The sequence below is a fragment of the Mus musculus genome, chromosome 1 (genome assembly GCF_000001635.26).
Source record: "Mus musculus strain C57BL/6J chromosome 1, GRCm38.p6 C57BL/6J".
Lineage (NCBI taxonomy): Eukaryota > Metazoa > Chordata > Mammalia > Rodentia > Muridae > Mus > Mus musculus.
This window is the reverse complement of record NC_000067.6, coordinates 71644262-71666299: the sequence shown is the minus strand read 5'-3', so window position 1 is coordinate 71666299 and position 22038 is coordinate 71644262. Positions and strand designations below refer to the sequence as shown.

The 22038-nt window shown below is 42.9% G+C and overlaps 1 protein-coding gene, 1 long non-coding RNA gene and 1 pseudogene across 16 annotated transcripts in view; 1 reads left to right on the top strand and 2 right to left on the bottom strand.

The window, feature by feature from the left end:
* On the bottom strand, positions 394–1531 carry Gm19003 (predicted gene, 19003; annotated as a pseudogene).
* On the bottom strand, positions 3457–12965 carry Apol7d (apolipoprotein L 7d). The gene is made up of 4 exons (NR_040308.1): positions 12914–12965; positions 9134–9255; positions 5355–5548; positions 3457–4281 (listed from the first exon to the last, which is right to left on the bottom strand). It is a non-coding gene; the product is annotated as an apolipoprotein L 7d (long non-coding RNA).
* A 54-nt stretch (positions 12966–13019) lies between these two features.
* Fn1 (fibronectin 1) overlaps positions 13020–22038 on the top strand; it is a 67808-nt gene continuing 58789 nt past the window's right edge. For 8 of the 15 annotated variants that reach the window (XM_017315848.2, XM_017315837.2, XM_030248098.1 and 5 more), the window contains exons 1-6: positions 13020–13468; positions 14651–14779; positions 15601–15738; positions 16975–17106; positions 18154–18291; positions 20598–20753. In XM_017315848.2, the coding sequence (XP_017171337.1) occupies positions 13318–13468; positions 14651–14779; positions 15601–15738; positions 16975–17106; positions 18154–18291; positions 20598–20753 (844 nt within the window). In that variant the 5' untranslated portion in view covers positions 13020–13317. The remainder of the gene's footprint in view (positions 13469–14650; positions 14780–15600; positions 15739–16974; positions 17107–18153; positions 18292–20597; positions 20754–22038) is intronic. The other 7 variants (NM_001276413.1, NM_001276411.1, NM_001276410.1 and 4 more) reach the window with 1 other exon arrangement.

Sequence of the window (22038 nt, the reverse complement as noted above, 5' to 3'; positions counted from 1 at the left end):
CTCTCTGACAGGCATGGCTCAATCAGCTAACGGTAACATGTTCCTTTTAACTTGAAAGTTTCTAGACTGTAGTCTGGTCATCTTGCTTGCTGGGTTGTGTGTAGTCCTAGAGTATCTACCATGCAATAAAAAGCCAACTTACAAGATTTGGAAATTCACATCTACACAGTTCAGAAGAAACTAAAGATGAGAATTAAAATTCAACTGTTGAGTTTGCCATCACCAAGTGACTTGGTTGGCTATTCATGAGTAGGACTAACATGAAGAGTCAATTCTATACATAGTAATTGGCAGAAAACACAATAGAACAAAATACATCAATTATTTTCTTTTGAGGATATAGATAATGAAGGAGAGCCTGAGGTTAGACTTCTTCTTCCAGGGTCTTTACTACTCAGTCATCTGGAGCTTTAAGGTCTATCCATGAACACGTGGCTATGAGTTGCTTATGAGAAGAAATCTCCACTACTTTGATTCTTATAACCAGACTCAGTCGTCAGTGGAGAGTATCTTACATTGGTCTGTATTGTGGATATGCTATCATAGGCACTACTGAGTAAACACTTTCTTGATAGGCTCAAACTGGGCACAAGTCACTGAATTCTAATGGGCAGAGATGGTCCAGGGGCAGCATCAAGATCAAAGGACTCATCCTTTGCTGACATTGCCACCTCTGCCGTTTTGCAATGTGGTAGTCATCAGGGGAGAGATTTACTCCACTGAGTTCCTTCAGGTGGCCCTCTAGGAACCTGCTACAACATCCTGTGTGCAGCCTCAAAACTCATCCAAATGAATCCAGGCAATGAGTCATCTTAATATAAGGCAATGTCATCTATACTCATGTTCTGGCCTTCCTTTGGAGCTGCCAAATCTCTTAAGTGCCATGAATGAGCAGTCGTTACAGGTGGGGCCTAAGAACCATCTTGATGAATGCCACATCGCTTGGATGTCACAAACTGTTTAGCCTTCATTATCTTCTACTAGTTCCCACTATCAAGACTCAAAAGGTTACAGAACTATCAACAGCACAAGTGGCAAGGGTTAATATCATTTTGGTTTACTATAGCAGTCGATTTGGGCAGCAGAAAGTTACTCCTACATTTGTGTTATGGCCTCAAAGACTGTGGAGAGGTTGTAATTGAGATAGAACCAAGAACTCGAGATCTATGCCATCAAATTTTGTTCAGCATTTTAGACCTGAGACTCCAGAGACTGCAGAATAGAGGCTTGTTATTGTCACTTTGGCTTTAGAAATGACTCAAAGACCAGAATAAATCTGCCCAGCTCTGGCATCTGAGAGATCCTAGATGTCACAGGGATCTCCTTATGGAAAAGGGCTTCTTCCAAGTGCTTCGTTAAATTGTCCAGTGAATAATAATCAATCCATATCAAGCCACCTTCAAACTGGTTCTTCATTGTACCAGGCTTACATATATTCTTCTTTGGATTTATTAGATTTCTTGTGATCTTATTCTTTTCTTTGTTTTGTTTTATGTTTTTTTTCTTTTAAGGCATCAATATTCACCACTGATCTTTTTCCTCCTTGAGCAGAATTCCCTCTTAAAAATATTGTGGAAGCTGGGTCTGGCTGTGAATGCTTTTTAATCTCAACACTGAGGAGGCAGAGGCAGAGGCAGAGGCAGAGGCAGAGGCAGAGGCAGAGGCAGAGGCAGAGGCAGAGGCAGAGGCAGAGGCAGAGGCAGAGGCAGAGGCAGAGGCAGAGGCAGAGGCAGAGGCAGAGGCAGAGGCAGAGGCAGAGGCAGGTGGGTCTCTTTCTGAATTCTAGGTAAGCCAGATCTACAAAGTGAGTTCCAGGACAGCCAAGACTAAATAGTGAGAGTCTGTATTAAAAAAGAAAGTATTATGGGCTCCTCCAAGGTTCTAAGCAAGCACTGACCCCTGAGTCATCTGTGGAAACACTGACCCTTTCTTCCAAAGTCTGCCTGGACTCTATGTTACTCACTGGTCCCCTATTTAAGTTTAAATATGTCTTCAGAGCTTGTATTACCATTTCTTACTGTAAAGTCCTTCTTTCCCTTCAAATTCCAGACCCCCTTTGGCCAGACACTCTTTCTCCTTCTCCCCAGGTGGCATGACTAAGTTTCCAGGTGCTTTGGTTACAGCTGTTGTGGAGGTTTGTGTAGCAGCCTTGCTGGAGTCTGGAGTCATGAGGCAACATCAAGACCAAGCTGTAGAGTTCAGACAGCTCACTGACAATTCTGCCCTTTTCATAAGGACAACAGTCACATAGAATCAGGGCTTGCCTTAAGAAACTTGTAACTTAATTGCTTCTTTAAAGACTCTGCTTCCCATTAAGGTCCCAATGTGAGGTTATGACTGATAAGGGTTTCAACAAGTAGATTTGAGGGGAGAAAAATCCTTTGACTGTACTAGTATTCTTAGCAGGGACTCGAAAATATTTATTGGGCAGTCTACATTTACCTCTCAGCAGGAAATAGCAAAACATTAGAGGAGTTTGGCATAGAAACTATAATTCTAGTGTATGTGTATATGAAAAGGGAGAAAGAGAAGGCTGTGGTACAGAGGTGTCAACATCAAGACAAAGCTAGCAACTGCAGAAAAGGGAAGCTAAGGGAGGCAAAGCCTCCTGTAAAAGCATGGCTCCGTAACAGATGTGCCTACAGGGACTTCATGAATAAAATGTCTATTTCTGTTTCAGACAACAGTCCCAAAGTGAATGATCCAGGTCACTGGTCAAGTTCTGCTCACCAGGGTGTTTCAGAGCCAAAATCGTTTCCAAAACATTTTCATCGTCTTTACGGTAAATGCTGGATGTCAGCCATGTCTGCATTTCTGCTGGTGAGAATGAACTGGAGGAGGCACAGTGTGGAATGACTTCCCCAACCCAGATCTGAAACATGTCACTTCTCACATTCCACTGATGCGGATGATGTCTACTGTGTATCTAACTACCAGGGAGGCCATAAAGGAAGTCAACTGTGCGTGAGAAGACTTGCCCAGAAGAGACTGCTCTAGGTAGACATCTGGGAGTCGCTGCCATCCCCCTTAAAAATATGTAATGTGGGCTAGAGAGATGGCTCAGTGGTTAAGAGCGCCAACTGCTCTTCCGAAGGTCCCGAGTTCAAATTCCAGCAACCACATGGTGGCTCAAAACCATCCGTAATGAAATCTGATGCCCTCTTCTGGACTATATGAGGACAGCTACAGTGTGCTTACATATAATAAATAAATAAATCTTTAAAAAATATATATGTAATGTGAGGAACAAAAGATTTCCTGGAAAGAATGAAGTCAATGCCCTCCATTAAACACATGATAGTACTGTTTGGGAGAAAAACATCAATGAAAATTTTGAGAGCTGCAATAAATACAGGTCTACATAGAGAAATGCTAAAGTAGGACCATGATGAGGAGGGCAAACATTAGAATGGCCAGAATGCTCAGAGCCATGAGTAGCAACTTCACATAGAAACTAATTGGTATCACTTTATTTACATACTAATCACATTAGACAATAACAGACACTATCATTACCTGCCAATTAGCTTGATAATCATTAAATTGAACACCTACCAAGCCATGGTTATAGTATTTATTTCCTGTAGTGTCTTTTCCCTCATTGGCTTTCAACTAAGCTTTTTTTCCAATTTCAATCTTTGACATCATGCCTCAAGAGAAATAGAATTTGTTTTCAAACAGTGGGCTGATAGAAAATGATGTAATACTGGATAAGCAAAACAGGGAATATTAAAATAACTTTATGTACTGAAAAACTGCCGAAAGTAACACATTTTACTGGACTCCAAATGAAAGCACCACAAAATAGACTTTCTGAAAATGTAGAATCCATGGGTTGTCAAAAGAGATCAATGGGTAAACATGTGCCTGTAGTTAGTTAGACCTTACAACCTGAATCTAATCCTGGGACCCACTTTGTAGGAAAGAAGTAATTCTTAAGGGTTGTCCTCTGATCTCCATAGGTGTGCCATGGCGTTCATGCTCCCACACAGATACGGATACACACAATAAATGCTAAATTAAAAAAAAACATAATACAATCCCAAATTATAGCTGAAGTATGGTGCCAAAAAGGATATTTTTTTCCCAGTTGTTGACTAGTAAATTTAAACTGCTGGTAACACAGGAGCCCCCTTGGTAACTGCTCACATGGGAGAGGGAACAAATTGTTCCCTCACATGAAGCAACCATTCCGTGCAACAAGATGTTAAGAGCTGGGCGCCGTGCACTGATGGTGACCGCCAGAGGAATACAACAAAGTGAGGACGATGTCTCAAAATGCTAGGAAAAAAATTCACATAGTAAATGATTTGAACAATTTCATTACTAGATATTTATCCAAGAAAAAAATCCATACATACAAAGAATGATTTATTCATACAATAAACAGAGATAAATCACAAAATATTCATCCTCAGGGAAAGAGCCAGATGCCATGGGTACATAAAACTAGAAAATACAAACTAGGGCTGGAGAGATGGCTCAGTGGTTAAGAGCACCAATTGCTTTTTGGAAGGTCCTGAGTTCAAATCCCAGCAACCACATGGTGGCTCACAACCATCTGTAATGGGATCTGATGCCCTCCCTCTTCTGGTGTGTCTGAACACAGCTATAATTGTACTCATATACATAAAACAAATAATTCTTTTTTTAAAAAAAGAAGGAAAGTGCAAACTAACTTAAAGTGGCAGAGAGCTGACTCATGGTTGTTGGGACAGGACAGGAGGGGATGGTCACACCAAGGACCAGAGCACTTTTGGTCACTCTTATCAGAGGCGACCCACTTTGTGGTGTACACATGACAACCCTTATCAAAGTGTATGTCTCAAAAGGCAGCTGAAATCTGAAGGGAATATCTTAGAGAAAGCGACAAACCATCTTTTAAAATGTTCTAATGTTTTAATCACCTTCCTCTCTATACTCCAACCCTCTATATGGGAGCAGCCTGAGGCACAGTTTGCTGAATTATCTGAGCCAGGTGTTTAAGTGATAACTTTATCTAAGCACTTGTAATCAGTTCAAACAAACAAAGACAACCAAAACAAAAAACCCACCACACTTTAAGTACGAACACTTAAAAGAGAAAGATTTTCGTTTTCTGAAGAAAAATAGCTTCCCATTTATGATGTTGCAGGCCTGAACTCAAAATCTTTTGTCATGCCGGGCAGTGGTGACACTGGGAGGCAGAGACAGGCAGATTTCTGAGTTCGAGGCCAGCCTCGTCTACAAAGTGAGTTCCAGGACAGCCAGGGCTATACAGAGAAACCCTGTCTGGAACCCCGCCCCCCCCCAAAAAAAAACAACAACTTTTGTCACTTAGGACAAAATAGGGACAGAATTGGTATGCTACCTACCCAAAATTCCACACTGTGTTCACTTTGTATTGCTCTCCTAAACTGAAGTGGTTTCAATCATTAGGGTCTTCAACATTTGCATTATTTTACTCAAAGCTTGACTGCAAGAAGAAAATAGGCAGACAGGCTGGCTGTGTTTATTGATGAAGTCTCAGGAATCTTGCAGAACATGGCATCAGCTGACAGAAACAAGCCTGCTTTGCAAGAAAGGATAAATTATCAAGTATCTTTGAGATGGAATGCAGAAAAATTATGGCTCACAAAAAAAATAAATAAATAAATAAATAAATAAATAAATAAATAAATAACAAAGACATCATAGTTGAAAAGTCTCCAGGACACTGTGAGAAGTGTCAAAGTACTAAAGAAAAGCTGTCTTCCTAAACATCACCTTGTGTTGTAACCGCTGCATGATGCAAGCAAAACCATCCTTCACTTTTATGTACAGGGCATCTGCAGATATATGAAGCACATTTATTTGTTTGTTTATTGTCAGAGTTTTTCTGTAGAGCTCCAGCTGTCCTAGAACCCACTCTGTAGACCAGGCTGGTCTCGAACTCACAGATCTGCCTGCCTCTGCCTCCCCAGCGCTAAGATTAAAGGGGTGCATCATCTCACCTGCCTGCTGATTCCAACCTCTTTGCGTGACTCAAATGATTTGGTGGACACATCACGATTTACATTCTGTAGCTGTATGATCGCTGTACTAAAGCATTGTACTCTGGGAAAGCTATAGTGTTAGAGGACACAGGATCAGCAGCAGACTGGAGAGCTACAAGGGGAAACCCATACCCAGATACTAACTATTCAGTTTGGAAAATAATTATGTACCTTAGCTGTATGTTAGCACATAAAATTAAACCAGGTATAACTGTCATGATTAGAAACTGCTAGTATTTGGATTGTGTTTCACCAGAAAACAGAATTCAAGTGTTTTTTCATGGGAAGACTTTGGGGGAAAGTATGTTACCAAAGTTGCAACGATGGATAAATAAGTAATGCTTTAAGCTTTCAAGAATTAGCAACTAAGAAATATTGTCACACTTGGGGCTGGAGAAACAGTTCAGTTAAGAGAACATACTGCTTTTCGAGGGGATCTGAGTTCAGCTCCCAGTATCTAGGGCCCCATTTTGGGCAGTTCACAATCACCTGTAACTCCAGCTCCATGGAGTATCTTCTTCATGCACATACCTATGTCTGTCTGTCTGTCTATCTATCTATCTATCTATCTATCTATCTATCTATCTATCTATCTATATATCTATCTGATTTAAAAATCTTTTAAAAAGAAATAAAGAGGCTAGAGAGTTGGCTCAGTGGTTAAAAGTACCAACTGCTCTTCTCCAGAGGTCCTGAGTTCAATTCCCAGCAACCACATTGTGGCTCAGAACCATCTGTAATGAGATCTAATGCTTTCTTCCCGTGTGGCTGAAGAAAACGACAGTCTACTCACATACATTAAATAAATAAATAAATAAATAAATAAATAAATAAATAAATAATCTTTAAAGAAAAAATGACATAAATAAAAATTTTGTCACTCTAGGCCACCATTGGTAGGACAGAGCTCCCGAGAGCTGGAGCTTCCTACTGAAGGAGTACCTCGGGTCTGTTTATCTTCTGATGCACTGTCTCTGACCCACCCTATCCCTAGAGATAAATTAAATTTGATTAGAATTCTAATAGAATAAATTGACAATTAGAGAAGTTTATTCTTATTTTATTCTATTCTATTTTATTTTATTTTTTACCTTAAAAGAATTTATTTCGTATTCCCTCACCCACTTGCCCTACCCCAAATGCTGACCAATCTTGATCTATATTGTCCCCACTTTGAAAAGGCAAATTCCGCCGGGCTTTAATCCCAGCACTCGGGAGGCAAAGGCAGGCGGATTTCTGAGTTCGAGACCAGCTTGGTCTACAAAGTGAGTTCCAGGACAGCCAGGGCTACACAGAGAAACCCTGTCTCAAAAAAGAAAAAAAAGAAAAAAAAAAGAAAAGGCAAGTTCCAGGAGCAGGAAGCTGCTCTCGGAAGGGCATCGGGGAGTGGAATGGAGGTGGGGAAGCCGTTTCCTGTCCCCTTTTCTCCTGTATTCCTGCAAGCAGGCAGATGGCTTGAATAGTTCAGGAGGCCAGGCCTCAGGGCGCAGAGCAACGCAGGAGGATCTGGAGGAAGAGCTAAGGTAAAAAAGCCACATAGTTTCCCACACTGCTTGCAACCTATGTGGGGCAAAAATCACTTCAGAAAAAGCCGTGAATGTCTTGGTTAAGGACATGAATTTTATGTCAGGGACCTTAATTTAAATTCCAGCTCAGTCTCATCTTTAAACACTGAGCCTCAGAGAGTAAAACGAGGCTGTTAATATCTATTTCTGGCAGTTACTTTGAGGACAAAGTTAAATAACACATGCAAAGTACTGAGTACTGCTCCCCCACCCCCACCCCCCCCTCACCCACCCCGGCCGTTGTCTCCGTGTGGCCAGAAAAGCACTCCTTAGACATTTTCTTCATTTACCAAGTGCTCGATCCCAGGTAGCACGGAGGATAGCGCTGAGCCTCGAGAAGCCAACTCTAAGACAGACCATTCCCACCAAACTTTCAGGCTAGGAGAGAGTTCCTAGTCTTTCACATTTGTTGCAAAATGCCCAAACTAGGCACAAGGGACTTGGGGCTCAGCAGAGTATGCTTGATGTGGTCAAGACCCTGATTCAATCCCCCTCCCCGACCCCGTACTTGTCCACCAAAAAATTAGTCAGATTGCCACTTGACTGAACAGTCCTAATCAGCAAGCAGAAGCCAGTGCATAGCTTTATGTGTGACGTCTCTTAGATGGTTAGTCTCATGTTGGCCATGACATCTTCCCATATCCTGTAGTCAATTAACTGCTTTATGGGTGCTTTTGTTGCAAAAGAGAGAGTTCGAAGTGATACACCATTTCTTTAAGACTGGTGACTTAGAAAATGCCATTCTAGAGATTTTCTGAGCCATAGATTCTCGTTTGTCAGGACAATGGGATGTTCCTGAGAATTCTCGGTGGGGGCTGGTGCCATAGCTTGGTCCTGAGAGCACATGATTAGCATGCTTCAGGCTCTGGGTTCCATTCCTAACTCTGCGGTGAAAGGAGACAGCTGTTGATGGGCGAGTGAGGAATTTCGTATGCAGGTTGTTAGCAAGTCACACAGCTTAGATCGGTGTTTAAGAAAATCTACTTATTTATTTTTTCCTATCGAGCTATTGAAATGGTATGATTCTTTGCCTGGGAACAATGTGTTCCTTTTTCATGTTTTAAACAGTGATTTTTAAATGTCCATTCCATGTAAGTAAAATTTTCATAGCTAATAAAACAATATATTGCATTAACCTAGTTTGTGATTCAGTGTAAATTTTGAGAGAACTATATTTTTGCCATCATCTTTACAATTCAGTTGGATGTGACCTTAATTTGTCACCACTAATTAGGCGCAAAGAATGACTACTGACACCTCTATCACAATAGTCTATTATTGGCATACATCTTTACTTAAAGCATAATACTCATGGTCATTTTTTTGCAACTTCATGATCAGTTGCATACGAGAAATCTGTAATACGTGGTGATTAAGAAAATGAAAATAATTTAAATATGAAAAAAATCTTTCAAGTTTTTTTTTTTCTCCTTTTACGTCAACCTTCCAAAACAAATTGCCAACAGAACAAAATTGGGTTTAAAATCATGTTGCCAACATAAGATAAAGTCAAACTGGAGAAAGAATCAACAATAAATATAAAGATTTCCCAACCACATGCTGCCAGTCTTGGGAAGTAGAGACAGCCTGGTGAAGTGGTCCAGTTGCACAGAAGTTCTTTCCGTTTTACTAGATGAAGTGGACTCCTTTGCAAAGCCTTCGGGAGTTACGTCATTCTAATGAGAGAAGAGTATTCCCGTTAAGGAGCAAAAGGCATGGATTAAGGCTTTTTAAAGTGCTGATTTTTTTAAAAAGCATCTTCAAATATAAATAAAATGCTTATTAAGTTAAAATTAGCCAGCTTTCACAGCATAATTTAAAACCGTTATCAAACATTTGCTCCCTAGTTGCCAGCTTCTTCCTGTCAAGTCTGGACAAACTGCTCAGACTCTCTCTCCACACGGCCTACCCACGGGGCAGCTAATGCTTTTTCTACACCTGTGCTAAATGAGCAGCAGTTTTGCAAACGTGGCTGTTTTAAGGAGAAAAAGAAGGAAGGATTTCATGCAAAGACAAAAACAAAACAACAGCAAACTATGTCCCTCTCCAAACCCTAAAAACCAAAATAAACAAAACAATTGTAATCTATCTCCGTCCAACTCAACGATAGAAAAATCAGGACATTTATAAACACGCTACACGGTCCGGTGGCTGAAAGTTTTAAGGTCACCCAGCCAAAGACTTCCCCTGGCAGGACTCAGAGATTAATAGGAGGATAAAGGCCAAAGATTTTCAGGAAAAAAAAAAAAAAAAAAAAAAAAAAACCCAGCCACTGTCACCCAATTGTATTCTTTGAAGTCCAGATGTTCTTATCAGGAGTTCCCCTCCCCCAGTAGGCAAGCAATTTGGTCAGTAGGGATATTGCCTATAATGTTTATTAGTCTTAAAAAAAAAAAAACAACAACCGCCAAATGCTTAGAACATAAAACTTTACCCTTAAAGCTTATCCCGTGAGCTGTTTCTATTTCAGTCCTGAGTGAGTGGGTCTAATAAATTATCTTTGCTCTTCACCCAACTACGACTTTAACTCAAAAGAAGTCAAACCAGCTCAAGCTCTCTACCACACACACTCTTGACCGTCTCCCTCCGACAGCCAACATCTGAAGAACGTACCCCACAGATGTATGCGTTCTCTTTTCCCCAGTGAAATTTTAAGTTGTCAGAAACTCACTGGGGAAATCCTGCCATCCTGGCAATTACAGGGGGAAGCAAGGCAAGGCATGGTCCTTCATGCTTAGATGTGTCTTGGTCACATTTATACCGCCACACACAGACAGCTAGTGCCCCCAAGGAGCTGATGGGCAAAGAGAAGCCACCAGTATACTGAATTCAGGCCAACTTCCTCCTAGAAAAACTAAGAAATGAGGATGCTCTGTTGTTGCAATTTAGGATTAGGTCTTTGAAATAAAACCAGAGAATGCTAAAAGTACTACAAACAAAAGAATCAAACAAACAAAACAAAACAATCCCTCCAAAACAAACCAACAACAGTAGCAACAACAAAAACACCCAAAACAAAAACCCAAGAGTTTGGTGAGGTATAATTTCAACTGATTCCCTAGAATTAGAGTTACAGATGGTTGTGGGTGGTCATGGTCATGTGGTTGCTGGGAACAGAACCTGGGTCCCCTGGAAGAGCAGCCTGTGCTCTAACCATTGAGTCATCTCTCCAGCTCCCTGACCCCCAACTGTAGTCTTTAAGATTTCATTACCTCTGAGTTAGAGATAATCGACTTGAATTGGAAGAGATCTGGATGGGGGAAGGCTACCGTAGCAGGGCCAGTTTACCTTAATTAAGAAAATATCTCCATGTCCCAAATCAAAACCAAAACACAACTTTCAAGTCAAAGCATTCCTATAAAATTCAGCCAAATATTTCTGCTTGTGGGCCACCAGAGACATTTTCTATGGGACTGAAAGAGAAAACTTTCTTCTGAAATGTAAAGTGGGTTCCCCACAAACCTTTCCAATAAGTATATTATTTTAAAGTATTTTGAGTACGGTAAATACACCAAACTATCATATTTTTGTGACAAAATTCTTTTCTAACCACTTATTTCCTTCCTCCAGAATCTACCATATTTGTGGAAAGCCTTCCCTTCGGGTTTATCTAGCAAGCATCCTGATTTCCAGGTATCCTTCTCCCCCCCTGGAGAGAGCACTTCCCAGAAGTTCACTGTTTTACAAGGAGCCCTTTTATATCTGAAAGAGAAAACCGTTTTGTCAAGGGATGATGAGAAATTCCAAAAAAACTAACTCAGACGGGATTCTAAATTTGGGGGAATGTATGGCACTGGTTCAACCCTGAGTGTTGGTCACAAAGATTCTTGACTTATTTTACACTGCTTGTAAGAAACTGGTATTTGCTGTGGGTTTTTTTTGTGTGTGTGTGTGTGTGTGTTTGTTTTGTTTTTAGTTCTTTACATCAATAAAGATAAATGTTAATTTTGTGTCTTTAATGTGTTGAGGATTTTATAAAGCACACAAATTCAAATTATCCAAGAACCTGGTACAAACAACATATTTTGCTAGCTAGTAGCTTTAATATGTTCTCAAAGCAAAGGAGACCATGCGCCTAACCGAGGGAGAAAGCCAAGTTTGGGGTTCGGATCTGCTACTCTGAAAATAGTGGGCTTCTTGAAGGTCTTTTTGAAGCCCTACCAAAGCAACTGGGCTTGTGTGTGTCTGAAAGGTTAAAAAAAAAAAAAAAAAAAAGACCAACGTGTTAGAGCTGCTGGCTTCAGGGGGACGTCTCCTATTCCCTTTTCAACTTCAGTAGTGTAGGAAGTCCAGAGAATTTTCAGTGGAACTTTATACATTCTTGGAGCAGATAACAATTGAAATATAAAAAATCTGGCAGCGGGGGAGGGGTGGATAGTGGAATTCTGCCATGACTGCGAAGTCTGAAAATAAAATAAAATAAAATAAAATAAACGCCCGGACACATGCAAGGGGATTCGGGGTAAAGTCTGGAGGGAGGCAAGACATTAAATCTTTGTACCCATCCTCACCCCAACTCCCCCTTCAGAGGCCACCTAGGTTTGAGTGCAGATGGCCCAGTGAACGTGGCATGGACGGGAAGGGTCCCCCCGCCCCCCTTCATCAGCCAGTTCAACTTTTCCCCTTCTTAAGCTGTTCACTACTGCCCTTTTAAAAGAAACGGGCACCCCATCCCCAGGAAAGGAAAACTGTGCTTCACGACTTAGAAAAGAAACTTTCTGTTGCTTCCTCTTAGAGAGAAACTTGGTCCTGTGAGTTTCTCTGGAATCTGTAGAGCGCCGCGCGGAACCGAGGGCTGTGGAAGCTCAGGGAAGGGGGTCACCTCTGCCACGCGCTCACTCTCTCCCAGGCTCTTCCTTGAAACCTGGCAGGTACTGCGTGGAGAAACCGAGGTCTGAGCCTACCTAACACCATAAAGGCAAAGATAGGGGACCCTAGGCGGCGCCCAGGACCCAGGAAAAGCACCCAGAAGGAGCCGCCCCGCCCCGGGGCTGCAAAAGTGAAGTTTGGATTCCTACAGGGACAAGGTGGTGGCCACTTTATGACTTTTTCCCTTCCCACAAAATACACTCTGGTGTGCACAGACTTTTCTCAGAGGTGACGCAATGTTCTCAAACACCACCACAGCCACCAATTTAAAAAAAAAAAAGTTAAGAGATGAGGGGGGTAAGCCTTACCACCCCAGGCTTCCTTAGGCTCCAGCCCCTCCCTCCCTTTCCTTCGAGTCTACATCACTTTACAGCCGTTTCCCATCCCTACCCCCAATCCTCCTCCCAAAAGTTTGACGACCGCAAAGGAAACCAGAAAGGGGAAAAAAGTTCTCTAGTCCCAGACCTGGCGGGAGATCAGCATCTCTTTTGTTCGGGGCGAACCCACCGTACCCCGTGACGTCACCCGGACTCTGGGCCAATAGGCGCGCGGTCGGCGGCGGCTGCGGCGGCAGGAGGGGCGGGAGGAGTCGGACCGGACCCTCCTCCCCGGCGCGCAGGGCCTCGTGGGGGGCGGGAAGGTACTGTCCCATATAAGCCTCTGCTCTTGGGGCTCAACCGCTCGCACCCGCTGCGCTGCACAGGGGGAGAAAAGGAGCCCAGGGTGTGAGCCGGACAACTTCTGGTCCTCTCCTTCCATCTCCTTACCGGCGTCCCCACCTCAGGACTTTTCCCGCAGGCTGCGAGGGGACCCACAGTTCGTGGCCACTTGCCTCCTGGGGAGGGCGACTCTCCTCCCATCCACTCAAGATGCTCAGGGGTCCGGGACCCGGGCGGCTGCTGCTGCTGGCAGTCCTGTGCCTGGGGACCTCGGTGCGCTGCACCGAAGCCGGGAAGAGCAAGAGGCAGGCTCAGCAAATCGTGCAGCCTCAATCCCCGGTGGCTGTCAGTCAGAGCAAGCGTGAGTACCGACAGTCTGGTTCAAACCGGCCGGCGGCAGGGATGGGTTGGTCCTCAAGCGCCCGCTCAAGTTGTGGCTAAAGTTTTTGCGCGCGTGCGTGGCTGTGCGAACGTGTGTGAGTGCGCGCTTTATCGAGGGAAACCAGCTGTGGACACAAAAGGCTTAGGTCTGAACAGGCTGGTTGCTGGTGAAGTGGAGGTAGGGACCGTCTGTTCTTCCCCTCAAGTGCGCTAACAAATTCTACACCTTCAGTTCGCCCTTCCAGGAACCAAAACGTGTGAAAGAGAAAAGAGACACGAACTTACAAATTTTACATCAGAGATTATTGTGGTTCCCCTGATCCTTATTTTCTTTATCAGCAAATAGCTGGTTAAATATTTAACACGGGGAGGAGGTGAGACTATCTAAATAGGTAGTTTCTTACCAACTTGAAAGAGATGTTAGTTGGCTCAGTGCTTTGGGGGGGGGGGGGTAGCCTAGGATTCTTTCCCCAAGAGCAAGGATAGCCATTTCTCTTCCAGTTTTTCAGAGACACACTCTTCCTTTATCTTGGGCTAGAGGAAAATTTAAAAGTTCTCCCTCCTTTTTTTCTTTTTCTTTTCTTTTCTTTTCTTTTCTTTTTTTTTTCTTTTTTTTTTTTTTTTTTTTTTTTTGCCATGATCTCACACTGTAGCCTAAGCTAGCCTGGCATTCTCCTGTGTTGTCCAGGCTTGTGTGTTCAACTTGGGAGCAATTCTTCTGCCTCAGTTTCTACAGAGCTGGGGTTATTGGCATAGTCATCAAGACACCCAACTTAAGTTTTCTTTCTTGTCTTTTTGTTGTTGTTGTTAAGAGTATTGAAGCCCTCAGGATTTAAAAGTAATTTCTATTTCTGGCCTCTCAGAGTGTTTCAAGTCTGCTGAGGTAGTTCCCCTGCCCATAAGGACATGACGTCATTGTATAACTTTTACCCAAGTTAAAAGATAAGAAGGAAAAAACCCCTAAACATCCATCTACATAAACAATGCTTAAATCTTTGATTAGCTAGTTTCCACATCTGAACTTTAGTGGAATATTGCTTTTAAGAGTTTTTTTGTTTGTGCAGGCTCACCAAGTCAGTTGGCAAAATTCAGTAGTTTTGTAGGGGAAAAAAGAGAGGGAGGGATGGAACTGTTAATAACTTTCCCCATCAATTCTTCGCAGCTGGCTGTTTTGACAATGGGAAGCACTATCAGATAAATCAGCAGTGGGAACGGACCTACCTAGGCAACGCCCTGGTTTGTACCTGCTATGGAGGAAGCCGGGGTTTTAACTGCGAGAGCAAGCCTGAGCGTAAGTGGAAGGCAGTCTGGGCCCTGGCAGAGATGATGCTCTAAGTAAAACCACATTTGCCTTCTCCTCCTCCCTGCTCCAGTCGCTTGTAATTCCCTCTTATTAGACTTCTTGCACTGGCTTTTCACATGCTCTTACCTCTAAAACAAATGTAATCCACACGAGTCTCCAAAGCCGCCTTTTTATTCTCTTGGAGCTTTTGATTAGAAAATGAGAGGTTTTGCGTGTCTCCCTTCAAAAAGAAAACTTATAAAAGTTTGCTTATAAAAGTTTAATTTATTAGAAAGTGATCTCGGATCTTTTGGCTCCCAATTATGGGCCAGAAGTTGCTTTGAGGCACTGGGTTGTAAAGTGATTTGTTAGCTGCAGTTCCGTGAAAAAAACAAAAACAACAACCCACTACCACTTCGGAGACTCCTGAAGCCCCTTGATACGCTTCCGGTGAGCTACAGCAGTCCCTTCAGAGAGGCTGCTGAGGGAGGGTACAGGACAAATGTTTCAGTGGGGCTGACAAAGGCCAGCCACTGCTGGGAGGCCGGCAACCTTCAAACTGTTTGTGTCCCTTGTGACCCTTGAATTGATTTCCCTGGTTTGAGACTGGAATTTGGAATCTTTCCTCTGCAACTCAGCTGGTCACAGGGTGTGGCTTTTTCCTGGGAACTCTTTACATTATAAATAAGGGAACCGCTGAGAGCTGGCCAAAGGTCAAGAGCTCTGGTTTTATTAAAGCCTAACTTAAAAACTTGTCTCTCTTAAGTTTCAGAGTCGCCATGTATGTGTGTGAGACTCACATGGACTTTTTTTTTTTCCCCTTTCCACAGCTGAAGAGACTTGCTTTGACAAATACACTGGGAACACTTACAAAGTGGGTGACACTTATGAGCGCCCTAAAGATTCCATGATCTGGGACTGTACCTGCATCGGGGCTGGGAGAGGCAGGATCAGCTGTACCATTGCAAGTAAGAGAGGCCTTCTGTGGAGTTATTGAGGTCACATATACACACTTCCCTCTGGCCTGTCCTTGCCTTTTCCTGTTATCCCTGACTGAATAGTGAATACTTTTTACTTCAATGACCAAACCCCATGTCGTCACCCACCTAGCTCCTCTACATCTGGAAGATGGATCTAAGCAGAGATGGAATCTCTCTGTCTCTCTCTCTGTATGTGTGTGTGTGTGTGTGTGTGTGTGTGGACAGTGGAAGATCTCTTGGTTCTTTTCAATAAGATATGCCCAAGGGACCTACCTATTTTAAATTATCTGGGCCTCTTTAAGCCAGATTGATCATTTTATCCTCTGCAGCTATGAGCCAGAAGGGTTTTTGCTCTTTGTCATGGAGTCTGGTTCTTTGTGATGAGTAGATTAGATTTGGGGAGAAAACCTTGCGGTTCTCAAATTCAACACAGGCTGATGAGCACAGTGCATCTCCAAGGAACTTTAGGTCCTGGGCTTTCTCTCAGGAAGTCTACAGCTGCGGCAGTCTTTCTCGTGTGACTCATTGGGTTGCCAGTACGTTCTATTAATAAGACTTTCTCTCTAAAAACCAACTTTTAAATATAAGTCCTCTGTCCAAAAGAACCAATTAGTCCCTTCTGAATAGACCAAATCAATATTTCCAACATTTAACATGAGGGTTTTTTCCAAGTTTCCTGGCAAAGCCCAAGAGTCGATGGTACACTTGTGACCCTGCGTACAATTCAGCCATTGGATTTCACAGCCTAAGAAAGTATCAGGGTTTCCAACCCTCATGAGTGTGTCTGCTTGCTTTCTGCCAGAGTGCTATTTCCACCCTGGAGTAGAATGCAGGCTCTCCGTCCTCCAGGAGATCGGAATGCTATGCCCAAGTAGCTCACCTTGCTGTCTAGGAGGACAGTTCCCCCAGCTCTTCTCTGTCTAGGGAACAGATTGCCTGTGATGTCTCCGGGGAACCACAATTTATGACTTCTTGCCATTCAGAGTTCTCCATGGCTTTCCTTTTTGTGCTTTAACGATTGACCCAAAGTGGGCTGATATGGTGTTAGCCTTCTTTCTGCTTTTTTTTTTTTTTTTGGCAGGAGAGCTGCCTGCCAAAAAAATCCCTCAGGATTAGGGATTGCATTTTGGCCAACATACATACTTATTTATCTCAGGCAGAACATGAGATGAGCACCCCCTGAATTCTCTCAATCCCCTAACGTTTGCCTTTGATCTGTAACAGATCGCTGCCATGAAGGGGGTCAGTCCTACAAGATTGGCGACAAGTGGAGGAGGCCACATGAGACTGGTGGCTACATGTTAGAGTGTCTGTGTCTGGGAAATGGAAAAGGGGAATGGACCTGCAAACCTATAGGTAAGTGGCTCGTGTGTGTGATCGAGGGGAACGGAGCCACAAGCAGATAGCCTAAGCAAACCAGTGGCCGGGATAGCTGAATCACAGCATAAAAACCAGTGAAATGTGCTGCGAGTCACCAGCCTTAAGGAAATCAGATCCTGAACTATGGAACATAAAGGAATCTTAATTTTGTTTGAAAAGCACAAGGTGGAGTTAAAATCTTTAGGAAGAAGTGATTTCTTTTGTTTATATACTATGCTGTCCCCTTGGTGAAGAAGACATGTTATTTAAAGGAGGAAAAATTACACTATTGACACATTTCTTGTTGGAACACAGTTTGTTAAAGCACAAAATGCCACGTGGCTCCGGTCACACCTTGGCAATTTCCTTAAAAACAAACATTAAAGGTTGTGGGGGATTTTTGTTGGTTTGTTTTATTTATTTTTTCTGTTTTTTTGTCTTAGCCTTGGTTGTACTCTGAAGCCCAAAGTTTTGGGTTCTCTTTCTTAGATCTCCAAGTCAGACGTGTGTTTTTTCAAATTTGTTTTGTTTTTGTTTTTTACATTAGTCTAAAATTTAAAGAGCGCTCCTCTCATTCTTTGTAAGTCGTTCATATTTTATAGTGGTTTAGTTTAGGGACACACAGATCAGTGGTAGAGAGCACTTGCTGAGGCTAACATAAGGTTCTGGGTTCAATTCCCAGGACTGAATTAATGAGTTAAAAGAGAAAGGTTGGGATTTTGCATAGGGTCGTCTCCCACAGGGTAAAGACTTGCATTTCTTTCCACTTGAAATGTTAGTGGGAAGCTTGGGACAGGCAGAAAAATCCGGTCTGTGTACTCATTAGGACAACAGAATTTACTTGCAGCAAGGCTGGGGCTTCCTCTTGCTCCGGCTTCTTGCTCCGTGCTTAGCTGCAGGGCGTGCCTGCTCATCTGAACAGAGTGCCACTTTAAGAAATGTGGCTGGGGTTTTGATTCCATGCTACACTGTAAATTATAGGGAGACGCTATCATTTTAAATCGCTCTTCCTCCTTTCTTTTTGCTTTCCCATTTCTTCTCCAGCTGAGAAGTGTTTTGATCATGCTGCTGGGACGTCCTACGTCGTGGGGGAGACCTGGGAAAAGCCCTACCAAGGCTGGATGATGGTGGACTGTACTTGTCTAGGCGAAGGCAATGGACGCATCACCTGTACCTCCAGAAGTAGGTTTAGCTCTTTTCTGTTGACAATGCAGCCCACTGTTGCTTCTGGATCCCTAGAGAGAGTTGTGATGCCTTGGTGACTCTGTGGTATCATAAGATGTCCAGAAAAACTGTATAACCATCACCTTCTGCTTCTTCAGAGGACACTCAATAACTAGGAAAGGCAGTTCTCAGTTCAACCCTGCCTTAGGCAGTCAGCTAGTAAAAATGAAAAGAGCCTTAGTGGTATTCGCTTGCTGGATGGGTCTTCCTTGATCTGGGAATTATCTCAGAGATACCTTTCTGGTACCGAGGACAATTAAATCCCTAAAGTAGCATGTAAATGAATCCTTTGACCTGGGGGAGCGATTGGAAATAAAAGGCTCTACCCCATGTTCGGATTTCCTTCTATGTTTGAAGTTTAAATAAGGTTTACTGACTCTAAACAAGAACCTAGTGGAAATGAGTCCGTGCCCAGTATTATCCTTCAAATAGGAAAGTGGAATGAATTTCTGTGTGTTGTTTGTTCATCGATTGGGCAGAGAGACTGTTAAATTATAACCCATCCTTGCTCTTACGCTACAATGTGGGCAGTAAGGGTCTAACTTTGTGACTTAAATATTGCTGCATTTGCAGTGTCAGGAAAAAAAAATCAACCATTGATTCAGGCAAATGCATAGACACACAAGAACAGAGGTCCAAGACCCCAGCTAACAGTGTTGTCAAACCTGAACCTGTTTTCAGTATCTTTGAATCAGTATCTCTTGAAACTCCTAATGCTGAGCTTTGTAAGTGATTAATACATGAGCCTTCCTCATCTTTGACCTACTAAGTGTTCTCTGAAGGCTGATGCCCAGTTCGTATTTCCCTCCCCATATTGCCACATACAAAGTAAGTACTTATAAAATTTTGTTGATCACATGCTATTTGTTTGAGAAACTTTGCATGCTGTCAGAAGGGTTTTAAATGATAGGTAAGAGTCTGAATTAGATTTCTTTCTACATGTGTTTATTTTGTGTGTGGAGGTGGGAGGCACACACGCCACAGTGTGCATGTGGAGGGCAAAGGACAGTTTGGACCGCGCAGGGTGCAGTGACCTCAGGTTGTCAGGTTTGGTGGCAAGGTTCTTTACTCACTAAGCCAGCTCAGTGGCTCAGAATTAGATGTCTAATTTGTCTTCAATGAAAATACTGCCACAAACGACTTGGAAGACTGAAGCTCATCACAGTTTTAAATCAAAAGATCTAAGGATCCTATAAGTTTGGGGGAAACATTTGATCTTTTTCCATGACTTATTTTTGTGTGGCAAAGAATTTGAACTTGGGTGGTATTTTTAATTACTAGTTTAAGCTGGATAAACAAAACACATTCAAGATATCTAGATTTGACTTTTTTTTTTTTTGCATGCGTTTTAAAATTCATGCTTCAGCAAATTCCAAGGCTGTTGTTAGTTTGAAATTCTAAATGGAACTTTGAAGGCAGAAGCAGCAATTAAGACTTCAAGACAATCTTAGAAGCGGGAGGGAAGAAGGATGCCTGGGGCCAGCTTTTTACAAGGATAATAAGAGACAGCATCCTTAACTCCAGAAGAGACCTTTTAACCGTGGGATAAGCCATTTTGTCGTTGCTATTGGTTATTGTCACTGTTATTATTACAATTACTATTATACAGGGAGGATTCTCATAAGCCCAGGCTGGCCTAGAACTTACTGTGTTGCTGAGAGAGACCTTGGGCTCTTAACACTCCTGCTCCTACCTCCCAGACGCTGGGGTTAACCACGTGGGTGACTTTGTAATTGTAAAACAGGTGGTTTTGGGTGGGGCAAGAAAAGAGAACCTTCTAGCCAGAGAAGTTGTTTTTCCACAGGAATACTTTTACATAACAAGTGGAGAGATTGGTGTGGTTAACTTTTTAGCTTCCCTGGGGCAGTCGGAAGAGACCTGCCTCCTTATTGTTTATTGAAAGGAGGGCCATGGGCTGTAATTACAGAAAAAGGTCTGGAAGACACTGAGGAGTAAAGAGTAGATTGCCAGATAATTAATTGAGTCAAAGAACCAATGTAGAAAATCTTAATTTTTTTTAATCAATAAAAGACACTGAATAGTATTTTTTCTTTTTTTCCTTTGGCAAATGGAGAGGTAGGGCTGTACTGTAACGAACCGGGTATCTGAATTTTAATATATGCATCACCAGCACTGGGTAGGATGTACTAACACCAACAACAGCCACTCAGAAGCATTCAACTGCAGCATTCCCATCTTAGTGTGGATGGCTGCGTGTCGGTTACTAGATAACTTCTATATTCAATGCTTCTCTCCTGAAACAGACAGATGCAACGATCAGGACACCCGGACATCCTATAGGATTGGAGACACGTGGAGCAAGAAGGACAACCGAGGAAACCTGCTTCAGTGTGTCTGCACAGGCAATGGCAGAGGGGAGTGGAAGTGTGAGCGACATGCTCTACAAAGTGCTTCAGCCGGTGAGGCGCTGGGACCGGGGACAGCTCCACGCCAGGGTGATTTATAGCGTTTCAGCTAAGAAGCTGGAATCGTTCACATAACTGTTTAAAAATATTCATTCTATATTGTGAACAAAGTTGAGTGGAATGAAGTTGAGACGTGCCTTTAGCACAGAGGGCTGGGTTGGAAAGCATAGTGTACTCTGGTCATGGCTCTATTAGTATAGGCTTTGGCTTATGAGCATGAGACTCAGAGTTCAGTCTAGAACCAAAGTAAATATCCAAGTGTGATGGTGTTATCCCAGCACCAAGAAGGTGGAGGCAGGAGGATACCTGGGGATTACAGACCAGCCAGCTTACACTACTTTGGAAGTGTGGGGGTGGTTCCAGGTTAGTGAGATGGTGTGGCTGGCCAGCCCACTTTTCTTGGGGGAGTTGGGGGAAGTTGTGTTCTAGGTTTGTGAAAGATGGTGTCATAGAAAACAAGATGGCTCTGGGCATAATCCCTGCCTTCTACATGCACAAGCTCTCCACACGCATGCGCACATAGATAATGTGCATGCACCCTCCCTCACATGGACAAGCAATAGTGAGTGAATGTGTGGTATGTACTTGGAATCCTCAAGCCCTGGGTTCAGTTCCCAGCACCCTCCCAAAACACCCCAATAATTATTATATAAATTTAAAAGAATAACTAAAACAAAGAAAGGTATTTGTATGTATCTTGGATGCTTGGTCAGAGTCTGAGGAAGGGGTCGGAGCACTTGCCAACCATGCGCAAAGCCCTGGTTCTGGTTCCCCATCACTAAATAAAAGGAGGGTGTGTTGTGCCTGCGATTCCAGGGATCAGGAAGTAGAGGGACGGAGGATCAGAAGTCCAGAGTCAGCCTTGGCTACGTAGTGAGTTCTAGTCAAACCTGCTCAATGTGGCTCAGTGGGTAAGAGCACCCAACTGCTCTTCCGAAGGTCCAGAGTTCAAATCCCAGCAACCACATGGTGGCTCACAACCACCCGTAACGAGATCTGACGCCCTCTTCTGGTGTGTCTGAAGACAGCTATGGTGTACTTACATGTAATAAATAAATAAATCTTTAAAAAAAAATAAAAAAAAAAAAAGATGCTGTCTCTCATGCACACACACATCGGAAGAAGGAAGTGCAGCTCTTGTGGGTGGTACCTTCCCGCTATTGCGCTCTGGGTTTCCATCTAGCTTTTACTGTGTGATAGTCCAGCCTTGTTACTTAGCCTCTTAGCAGTCAGTCATTCAGGCAATAGTAATTAGATTTTTTTCCCCTTTTGACGAGTT